General features: G+C 44.3%; 1 protein-coding gene across 3 annotated transcripts in view; it reads left to right on the top strand.

The window, feature by feature from the left end:
- Window positions 1–12,084, top strand: part of FAT3 (FAT atypical cadherin 3) — a 444,217-nt gene that overhangs the window by 347,599 nt on the left and 84,534 nt on the right. For all 3 annotated transcript variants that reach the window (XM_044286543.1, XM_044286542.1, XM_044286541.1), the window contains exons 11-12: window positions 8,730–8,926; window positions 9,898–10,051. In XM_044286543.1, the coding sequence (XP_044142478.1) occupies window positions 8,730–8,926; window positions 9,898–10,051 (351 nt within the window). The remainder of the gene's footprint in view (window positions 1–8,729; window positions 8,927–9,897; window positions 10,052–12,084) is intronic.

The following is a 12,084-nucleotide window of genomic DNA, read 5'->3' as shown; positions in this document are numbered from 1 at the left end:
GGAACTTTCCCTGAGAACCATGACCTGGAGATATCCCTGTAGTGGGATCAAGGTTGACTAGCAGGGAATCCCTTAAACCACTGTTCCCAAACCAGTTTCTCAGAAAACCCATGTACCCTTCGACTTTGGGTGAGTCAGATGTTGGGGTAAGAGAAGGCTTGGACATGTTGGATTTCTGAGATGCCCAATGCTCTTGTTGTTGAGGAAATTATGGTTCTTCCACCAGCAGTTACATAAAACTTAAGCTGGCCATACACATTAGATCTTTACGGGTCAATCTCACTGATTTCGGTGAAACTGGCTTAGCATCTAATGTATATGGGACCTCCCAACTTTTCTCTGATAGCAGATGTTGAGGGACGAGAAGGGTTGGACATGTTGTATTTCTGAGCTGCCTAATGCTCTTGTTGTCGAGGAGATAAGCCAACATCAGAGGTGTGAGGCAGCAGCGTACTTCTATGTCTTCATGGAGAACACAAGCTCATCAACCAATCCAAGTGTGCATTCGTATGGGAGAATCCAGAGAAAGCTGTCAGTTGAAGGAGCGAAGCTTACCCTTAAATTACCCATCCTGAGTAGTTTTTTCGAAGCTGAATCAGTGAATTGAGTTTTAAGCACCTACAAAATAAAGCAAATTAAAGATGATCATTGACTTTTTATAGTCTTAAACCACACAGACGTTTCTCTAACTCCCCGAGCTCACGGCACTGCAAAAAAAGTTTGTTAACCACCGTCGGGACTCTCGGCGGTCTATTAAAATAAAGAAAAAAATCAATACAATTATTCTGGCAAGTTACGGAAATGCGCAGCACTTAGTTCCGTGGTGATACTAATGTCACCTTGTAATGATCCTTTACATCATTTTTACATGAAAAGAAAGGTTTACTGAAACCAATAATAATTGTACGTGTAATGAGATCCACTTGGTTTGCTTTAATGGTGATTGCTATGGAAAATGATATTGTGTCTATTGCCTTACCTGGATGACTTACAAGCGTTGCGTGGGCACAGAAGACGCAGGATTGTTAGGCTATGACTCAGGAAGCAAATCTGTGGGATATTTAATCAAATCTGCTGTTAAAACACTCCTAGACTTTTTTTTTAAGGCAGTTTTACTACACGGCAACGTCAACCTCCAGCAGATTTTAATTGGATTTTTTTCCCGTCCTTTATTTGACAATACGTTGCGGCTGACTCGAGAATTGCCCTAGAAATTAATGAAGTATTGTTAATCATTTTCCTTTAGAGAAACTGGGGAAAATTTACTGTCAGCGGTAAAAGCTGCTGACAGCTCCGGTGATGGGTTGTGCATTGACACCTTCACTCGCCGAATAGCTTAGAAAGACAAAGGGATCTGCCGCATAACGAGCACATAACATTATATAATGACCTAGGCAGTATGGATTCTGTAGGGCAAGGGAGACACGAACAGAAGACGGAGCAAAAGAGAACCATGCGAAACAGGAGCGGAACGTATAAGGAGATGTATTGGTCACAAATAGGCCGACGAGATTTCTATACCAAATATTGGTCGTTGATTGGCAAGTGCTTGGTTTCAACTATAATTTTTTTTAAGGTTTTTACTTAGCGGTGGACAATGCCACATGGTCAGTGCCCTAAAGGAACATTTTTCCCATGGCAGGGACAGACTAGTCTAGCGGAGTATCATCCGGTAGGTCAAGACTCTGGGTTCCAAATACAACAGGGTTCCAACGTTTCAGCAGAAGACAACCCGATTTGGAGGTGACTTTTGAGACAACCACTTGTCACCAGAGTTTATTTCTTATGGGATGCTTACACCTGACCTTTAAGATCTTAGGATAACAACATTGATTACGATGCACTTAAAAGTGGACGTCCACATGGTCCTCAGAGCTAATTCCTCTGGTAGGTCCACAGTCTGGCAATGTCCTCTGCTTAGATTGGTACCATGGAAAGACAAATTAAGACACCTATTACATACTGTATATTTTTCCTGACAATCAGGCAATTATTGAAAATTAACAGCTCAGGGGACGTGTCCTTTTGCTGCAGCTCTCTTCCTGTGATAGCTTAGGGGGCATGTCCTTTGTGCTGCAGTTCTCTCCCAATCATGGCTCAGAAGGTGTGTACTTTCTGCTGCAGCACTCAGATTATGGTGCATGTTCCTCCTCAAAAGGTGCGTCTTTTTCTGCTGCAGGTTTATCCCTATAACAGCTTAGAGGGCATGTTATTTCTGCTTCAGCTCTCTCCCTATAATAGCTCATGGGGTCTGAAATCTATCACAGGTCAGGGGGCATGTTCTTTCTGCTGCAATTCTCTCTGAGTAACTGACACAGATTCTAACAGTAGATCTGGCTGGTAGCAGTTGAAGGATGGAACTGAGCATGTGTGACCACCTCAGCAATGTAACTAAGGTGGACAGATAAATAGGTAAAAGAATATTTTATATGCATTTTACTGAATATTTTACTCATTGGCTGTACTACATTTTTAGTTACATGCAAATAGAATAATATTTAGATCCAGGTGCTGGTTTGCAAAATGTAGAATATTTTAACCCCCTAATACGCTCTGTGCTGCTGTGACTGTGTTTCCAAACACAATCATACAAAGATCTATAATTCTACATCTATGAAGGCAACCAACATCCTTTTGTTTGAAATATCTCATTCCTTCTCATTTTCTAAATTGATGAATATTTTTGCTCACGGTCCCTCCATCATTATTCCCTGTGCATTTCTTATTTATGTGTGCGGTCAGTATCTCCACCACTACAGCGGCTGAAGGCAGTGCATCTTGTGGAGTGTACAGAAAAGACATCGCCGGATAACACCTGTGATTAATGACCATTGATCGTGCTGCAATGTAGAGCTTCAGATACAAGGCCCGAGTCACCCAGCAGAACCGCGTCCCCTTGACCTCGAAGTGTCAGTCCTTACGAGATCTTTGGAGGACTTAGTTCATAGTAGGAAGGCACTGAAAATATCACAACCATAGGAAACTTTTATGTTCTCTAAAAGGGTACTGCAATATTTTATGTTTCTAGTGACCATTGGTGTTATGTAGCAGAGCTGAGTTTGTAATTTGACATAGATTAGGGTGATTATTGAGATGTTGGTTGAGTTTTTGCATAAGGTTATCTAAGTGAATTATAACTCAAAAAGAAGAAAGTGAACTCGCTATAATCATTCCCCTAGCGACACTAGTTGCATGTAGACTTCCAGTGAGGGAGATGCAATGGATATGCCTTTAGATTATTTATTGAATGTACCTTGAGAAATTATGATAGATGTAAAAGAAAAATCCTCTCTTCAGCTTTGTGAGGTATGTTTGACAAACATAACAAGACAGTAGTACATAGCATATGAGGAGTGAGGAGTTGCAAGATGAATGGCATAATGAAATACAACCATAGTTAACTCCTTAAAAAACAAACATAACAAGGGCCACTAGGTGTCAGCAAAGCACATTACGTATAGCTGATACCAGAAATAACACCAAATACAATAATTAAGTTCTTGATGAGAACCATTAGCTGGGACAACACATCTGGTGTGTTGGAGGTTGCTCATTCCTGTCTTGGATAGTGGTGGCCATCTTAAAATGAGTGAGACTGGGTACTAGAGGGATGGATGAACATCATTAGGACACTAACTATGATGACTATATGTGTGACATGTAGGGGCATTGCTAGGGTCGAAAAAGATCCGGGGCACAAGCCCCAATGAATATGGCCCAATTCGCTAAGTCCCCCCTCCCCCACACTGCGTTTTGCTGTACTTGCTATACAGCAGGACATACCTGTCACATCCAGTGCCTCCAGGTGACGTCTCCTCAGATGTAGATCTTCTCTGTCATCATGTTCTCCATTTGGTCCGTACAACTTCTTTCAGCCGTACCTCGTCTCTGCAGAGTGTGACACACGGACATCTTAGCTTCATCACATTTCTGTCATCATCCCTCAACCTGGAGTCCCCACAGTGTTATCCTGCTGCTCGCTATACTCCCCAATACCCCCAAATACTATCCTGAAGAAAAATAACTGCCATACAGATAGACCCCCCCATAGTAATAGTGCTCCTTATAGTCCCACCAATAGTAATTCCCTTCTAGAATGCCCTCATTAGTAATATTGCCCCTACAATGCCCCCAACCGTGATAACGCTCGCCAAGAGTGCCCCATTAGTAGAAGAGCCCTCCAGTATTAATAATACCCTCACAGAGCCCCCCAGTAGAAATAAAGCTCCCTGTTTTCCCCCCAGTGGCAATAAATCTCTCTACAGACCCCTCAGTAATAATAGGGCCCCCATAGTGCTCTTAGTAGAAATAAGGCGGATCAAGTCCCTCCTATAGAGCCCCCAGTAGTAATAAGAATGCCTATAATGTCCCCTGGATTTGCAGTGCCCCCTGTAGTTATATTCCTCCCTCCACCATACAGTCCCATGTAAATAACATCACACCATCTCTCCAGCCCCCTCCAATATACAGTCCTATGTAACTAACATCCCTCTCTATCTAGAGCCCCCTCCGATATACAGTCCCATGTAAATAACATCACTCCCTCTAGCCCAGGGAACTTCTTTCTGCCTGATGGTTTCTTGACACACTCAGGCCTTGGGACACTGCCTCTTTATGACTGGGAGCTTTAGTCACACTGCCTGTCCAGGAGCCTGCTCTGCTGTGTTACTGAGTTTTGCCAACACAACACACCGCTATATTCCTGCTGCACTGCCACTGCTGCTGTTGTTCTTCTGGGTCCCTAAAAACTTTTCAGTAAAAGCCAAGGCTGCACAGCTTGCACTCTGTCTCAGGCTATTGCTGAGCTGAGCCTCACTTTCTGCCGGCCCAGCACTGATAAGACGAGCGAGGAGCGGCCGGGCCAGCCTGACTTCCTGTGCACCTACAGCATAACTAGTAAGAGGAGAATTGAGGAGGAGCCAGCAGCCAATCAGGTTAGAAGATCCACTGTAGTCGTCGCTGCCGTACTTAGCGCAGCAGTATTGCGCTGGCGCCGCCGGCACCCGGCTGTGTGAGTGAGTCAGCTGAGCTGAGCCAGCCCAGGAATCAGACGTCATGCCGCAGCTGATGTAAGCCGAGTAGCTGTCTTAATAGATGTGATATTGCAGTGTGCAGCACTGCAGCCAGTCACCACCAGTCTCTCGAGTCCCAAGGTTTGGGGCAGTGGTAGTTTGATCTGGGGCCCTGGCCCCGGATAAAAAGCCCTAGCGACGCCCCTGGTGCCATGTATAGTCAAATTTTTGGTTTCGGCTGGAGGATCACTTTAAGTACAGCAGCTTATGTTCCTTTGTGACCATGATCCTATTTCACACATGATCTACCATTTTTTAACCTCCGAAGTGCTTAACCAAGAAAGATCTGTCTTCATGTGGTTTAATGATGTGGATAATTGTTATTGCTCTCTTCAATGTCACTGTTCCAGGCTAATATAAGGTTGCTTCATCTCCTGTTCTCCTCTCCAGTCTTCATTAAATTCCACCTGAATAAAATGCTTATCTCTGAACATTTCCACATTAGGGCTTCTTACCCTGAGAAATATTACAGAGAAAAGCATGCTGGAATTAGTTACAAAACTGAGCAGAAAGCTGAATGTAAACAGGAAGTTATGTATGTAAACAGGAAGTTCTGAATGTAAACAAGAAGTTCTGAATGTAAACAGGAAGTTCTGAATGTAAACATCTTGCCAAGATGCAGTGATGTTGAGAACAGGGAAAGGAAAGTGCTGACATAAAAAACTGGTTTATGGGCAAAAATATGCATTGATTGGTCAGATAAAGGAAACAGGAGAACCCTGTAACGATAACGCACAGCTAAGTGATCACCACAAAAATGAAAGCTTAGGGTATGTCCACATGGGACTTATTTTGGTATGTTATTTTCTCCCTGAGGGGTAGCTGGGTAGCTTTGGTTGCATTATCCAGTGATTCTGGCCTTTGCAGCTAAAGAGTAAGGAGCTGCCTCTTGCCTGTGCAGGGTGAGGCCTGCTCCAAAGGTTTTTCCATTACTCCATGATGGTAACAGGAGCCAAACTCCTGAAAGGAGTAACCCTGACAGAAAGTACGAAAGATATACACACAGTGTGTGTAGGATCGCAAGGGATGGTGCGTGTTAGCAAAGGCACGCTCGTTTACGACAAAAGACTTTGCTATTTGTGGAGAGGGTATGTGCCAAGAATGCCCACCACAATCCCATAACAGATTGGCTGTCCGTTGAGGATCTTTATGCCACTATGGGAACTGCAGTATTTGAGGGATTTGCATGCCTGTGATCGATTTGGAACGGTAGCAAAATGTCTAGAAAGAGCTCAGGGACTACTACCACCAACAGTCCTCCCATTCTCACCTGCCCACACGATCATTTATATATGGTGAAACAAGTGCTTTCAACTTAAATGCATATGTAGCTTTGCTGACCAGTAATTGGCCACATGGCGCAGCGGTTTCCTTCCAGCCGATTCTCGGCACATTTGCTGGGTTGCAGATGGATCTCCACCGCTCCCTATTATAGTTAATGGGGCAAGATGGAGACGTTCAAGCTTCCCGCAATGCTGGAATACACAGAGATACGGCAGGCTATTTCCTGCCGGAACAACCTGCCGGATCCATAGCACTAGTGTGAAAGTACCCTTAGGGTGGGTTCCCATATAGGTTTTTGTTGGCATTTTGCACCGCCACCTCTCCATTCACCACTAAGGAACTAACAGAAATGCCCAAGCTACTGTCATAGCTCCCGTAGCGGTGAACGGAGGTTGGCCCAGCAGGTATGGTGCGCTCTCCTTCACTTCGGTCGCCCGTTCTGGAGACATAAGTAGGTCCCGGAAGTGGGACCCACACCTGTCTGACATTAATGGCATATCCTTTCAATATACCATCAATGTCCCAGATAGAAATACCCCTTTAATAGTGGCACAACCTCTTTAAAGGGAGTCGTTCACCTAATCTGAGTGTTTTAGACCGCTCAGATCAGGTTATAGATTCCTTTGCCCACATTACAATGTTACCTTTATTTGTGCTGTCCCTCGCCTAGATCTTCCAAAAAATACTTTTAAAACTTATGCTAATGAATTTTGGCAAGTGCCCAGGGGCTGCATTACTGCAGCAAGTGCCCAGGCCCCTCGGTGATGTGCCCAGAAAACCATACCTCTTTCCCCCCTCTGGCCCACCCTCGTTTCCTATTATTACCCCCTCCTCTCCCTCACAAATCTCGCGCCTGTGCCACTCCACACTTGTCCCGCACCTGCGCACTGCTGTGCCTATTATGGGCAGAGGAATAGAGAGTTGCACTGCCCATGCGCCGACCCACTTTGGCTTTACTACAGCCCTCTGCTGCGGCTGGTTACTTCCGCCAGCTGTATTTCGAGGTAAGGACCGATGCATGCGCAGTACAACTCCCTGTTCCTCTGCCCATAATGGGCACAGCACTTGCCTTGCACCTGCGCAGTGCTGTGCCCATTATGGGCAGAGGAACAGGGAGTTGTACTGCGCATGCACCGGTCCTTACCTCGAAATCCAGCTGGCGGAAGTAACCAGCCGCAGCAGAGGGCTGTAGTGAAGCCAAAGAAGGAGTGGGTGGGTACATGGGCAGTGCAACTCCCTAATCCTCTGCCCATAATGGGCACAGCAGTGCGCAGGTGCGGGCCAAGTGTGGAGTGGCACAGGCACGAGATTTGTGAGGGGAGAGGAGGGGGTAATAATAGGAAACGAGGGTGGGCCAGAGGGGGGAAAGAGGTGTGGTTTTCTGGGCACATCGCAGAGGGGCCTGGGCACTTGCTGCAGTAATGCCGCCCCTGGGCACTTGCCGAACCTCATTAGCATAGGTTTTAAAAGTCTTTTTTGGAAGATCTAGGCGAGGGACAGCACAAATAAAGGTACTATTGTAATGTAGGCAAAGGAGTCTATAACCTGATCTGAGCGGTCTAAAACGCTCAGATTAGGTGACAGACTCCCTTTAAATACCTTATTAGTCTTTATAGGGGTTATCCAAGACTATAAAATAGCCCCTATATGCCCAGGCCCCTCAAAATGAATATACTTAACTGGCTCCCCGCTCCCTGCAACGCTCCTGGTCCCTGTTCCGTCACCCGCGATGCTAGGGAGGCTCGTCCCTATCCCCGCCTGCCATTGGCTGCTCCTCTCCATCCGCTCAGGGGAAGAAGCAGCAGCGGCGGTGCGGGGACCAGGAACGGCGCAGGGAGTGGGGAGCCAGGTAAGTATATTCACTGTGAAGGGGTCCAGGCATTTTATAGTTTTGGATAACCCCTTTAAGTGAATAGAGAGGCTCCCCATTTGGGACTCCTATATATTAGCCAGGATGACTATTCAGAGTGTTACACAGTCAGAACCATTGAGTTCAATGGGCACTGTGCAATGTTTCCCCTGTGGGGGCAACGCAGGGTATTTGAACACTTACTGCTAGGTTGTAGAATATACTACAGCTGGAGGTTTCATCAGCAGGACAACCTTTAATTATCATCAGGAGATACTTCTAAAAAAAATTGGCCAAAGTGGTCGACCCCTTTGTGTTTCCTCTAGTAGGTGATCTTGCATGTCTTATGGTTGTGACTGGAAGACTAAAGACAGATGTCCATAGCCGTGACAGTGGCTGCAACTTCCTATTTTCAATTACTGCTCTGAAGCACAAACTGCTGCTGTACCAGATGAAACAAAGAGGTGCATTGAGTAGTGATTTGCTATATTATTAATACGTATCTGATTATTCCATCATTTCAGGAGGTAACCCCAAAGGGAAGTTTGCGTTAGGGCTGATAGAGAATGAATGGAAAGTTTATGTGAAAAGGTCCCTGGATCGAGAAGAACAGGACACGTACTTCCTCAACATCACTGCGACCGATGGACTTTTTGTATCTCAGACTGTTGTGGAAGTTTATGTCACCGATGTCAATGACAACAGCCCCGTGTGTGACCAGGTACAGCAGAAATTACATTATTTGGTTTTTCATGAAACTGTGATTCCCCCCCCCCCCCCCCATGATTCCATTATCAGCCGTATTACCAGTTGAGGATGCTGATTAGATAGTTCTTTAAGGGGATGCATGTCATCATGATTGCTATAGATAATTCTATACATCACAATGGATCTAAATATAGGATAGATATATGTGTGGGGCAGCAGGTAAATACTACATCTTCGCTTAATGCACCACGGCAATGCATGCCCTTTAGAGACACTGAACAAGCAGAACTACAGGGATCAAGGAGGATACTGTGTAGAGACAGTGAACAAGCACTACTACAGGAAACATGCAATGGAAAGACACTGAACAAGCATGGTTAAAGGCAACATGCTGTATAGAAACCCTAAACAAGAATGGTTACAGGAACCATGCTCTGTAAAGACATTGAACAAGCAGGACTACAGGAAGCGTCCTCTAAAGAGTTAATGAACAAGCAGGGTAACATGGGATATGCTATGTAAAGACACATAACAAGCAGCACTATAGAAAGCATGCTCTAAAAAGACATGAAACAAGCAGGACTAGAGGGAGCATGAGCTAAAGAGATAGTGAACAAGCAGGGTTACACGGGATATGCTATGTAAAGACACAGAACATATAGGGATACACACACTAAACAAGCATTGCTACAGGTAACATGTTCAATAAAGACGCTAAACAAGTATGGTTTCGGGAACATACTCTATAAAGGCAATGAACAAGCAGCTCTATAGGGAGCATGCCCTATACAGACAGTGAACATGCAGGACCACAGGAGATATGCTATGCAGAGACTGAACATGCAGGGGTGCATGGAGATGTTTTCAGTCTGGATTTTGTAATGCAATTTATTTTAATCCACAAAGACTGATGGACATAAAAATGATATATATCGTAAAGCTGTAAATGAAGTGCTGTAAGTGAAGGAGACTTTCTGTCCACAGGTTATAAATGCAGCCTCCGTTCCTGAAGACATTCCTCCCAATAAGATGCTGCTGAAGATCAGTGCCAGAGATGCAGACATCGGGATCAACGCTGAGATCCGCTATTCACTCCATGGTCCTGGTTCTGATAACTTTTATTTAGATGCTGAAAGTGGTAAGTGAGGATACACGGGCACGATGGGCTATTGTGCTGGACTCTTATGGCTAGAAAGTGTTTTTGAAGGGTTTTCCAAGAATAAAGGATGTTGGTTTGATCCTCAGGACCTCTAACAATCAACCGCTTTACATTCAGCACTATTGAAGTCACATATGAAAATATCCAGTCTTGTCCATAGGGGTACAATACACCCCTACAGTGCAAAAGTCTTCAGACCCTTTAATTTTTTTCACATTTTGCAATGTTGCGGCCTTGCTGCCTTAAGCCGGTGCTAAAATAAATTTAAAAAATGTAATGTTTTCCCCCTGAAATTCTGCATTCAATACCCTGCACTTAATATTTCTATACTTTGCTCCATTCCACCTTCCCTCAACCCTGACCAGTCTCCCTGTCTCAGCCACTGAAGAACACACCCCACAGCATGACACTGCCACCACCATGCTTCACAGTAGGGAAGGTTTTGAGCAGTGTCTAGTTTCCTCCGGACATCATGCTTAGAATTGAGGCCAAAATGTTCAATCTTGGTCTCATCAAACCAGAGAATCTTGTTTCTCACAGTCTGAATCCTTTAGCTGCTTTTTTGCACATTGTAGGTGGGCTTTTATGTGTCTTTTACTGAGGAGAGGCTTCTTTCTGACCACTCTGCCATAAAGCCCAGATTGGTAGAGAGCTGCAGTGATGGTTGATCTCCTGGAGGTTTCTCCTGTCTGCTCACAAGATCTTTGGAGCTGAACCAGAGTGACCATTAGGTTCTTAGTCACCTCTTGTACCCAGGACGTTCTCCCCTGATTACTTAGTTTGGTGGGGTGGCCGGCTCTTGAAGAGTCCTGGTTCTTTCAAATGTCTTCCATTTATGAATTATGAAGGCCATTCTGCTCTTGGAAACTTTCAGTGCAGCAGATTTTTTTTCTATCCTTCCCCAGATCTGTGCCTCCACACAATCCTGTCTGAGCTCTACAGGCAGTTTTTTCCTCCTCATGGCTTAGTTTGTGTTCTGATATGCATTGTGACATCTCATACAGACAGGGCTGTGTTTTTCCAAATCATGTCCGATCAACTGAATTTACCACAGATGACTCCAATCAAGGTCTAGAAACATCTCAAAGATGATCAAGAAAAATAGGAGGCCCCCAGAGATAAATGTCAATTATCATAGCTAAGGGTCTAAATACTTATGTCCATGCAAATTTTTGCTTTTTCATTTTGCCAAAAAATTATTAAATGTTCGCTTTCTCATTATTTTATTTATTTATTTATTTTACTCTACTCTATATACTATTACGGGGCATTGAGCGGAGAATGATGGGGGGGAAACTGAATGCTTTTGATTTTAGCACAAGAGGCAACATACATGTGTAACAAAATGTCAAAAAAGTGTAAGGGTCTGAAGACTTATCGAATGCATTGTAGTTTTTTGGGGTTTATTTTTTTACCCATTGTCCTGTGGCCTATGGATGTGCTCCTTTCATAGATGTCTATGCTTTTTTTCTCATCCTTAGATATTGCTATATGGATGTGTCTGGAAATAAACACAACACCTTCATACAGCCATAGCCCCCAAGTTCTAAGCCCATGGGAGCAAATAATACAAATCTTTACATATAATATTGAAAAGGGGAGAGGAGCAGAAGATTAGGGAATCTGATAAGCCTGCCTAAAAAGATGCTTTTTTAGTACACTGTTAAGCTGTGGTTGTTGGGAATGAATCTGATTGTCCTGTTTTGGATGCACACAAGCTGTGCTATCTTATCAACTATCTGCTCCAAATTGCAAATTGTTAGTGAGTCGTGCATGACGGAGAAAATCACACTCCAGGATCAAAGCAGAATTCTCTTGTTTATTAGTGGAAGTTAAGCAGTATATACTGTATGTACATCAGAGGGGACGTTCCCCCTGAGGCTCGTGGCATTGTTCTATTGGTCATTATACAAAAATACATTTTCACTTCTGCGCAATTAGCATAACTAAGGAATGTAAACTATAGATAAGTGTGGAGTGGTCCTGGATGCCAGCGCCATCTTGTAATGGCT

Source organism: Bufo gargarizans, chromosome 3 (genome assembly GCF_014858855.1).
Source record: "Bufo gargarizans isolate SCDJY-AF-19 chromosome 3, ASM1485885v1, whole genome shotgun sequence".
NCBI classification, from domain to species: Eukaryota; Metazoa; Chordata; class Amphibia; order Anura; family Bufonidae; genus Bufo; species Bufo gargarizans.
Note: the sequence above shows the minus strand (reverse complement) of the source record. Positions and strands in the feature narration are given on the sequence as shown.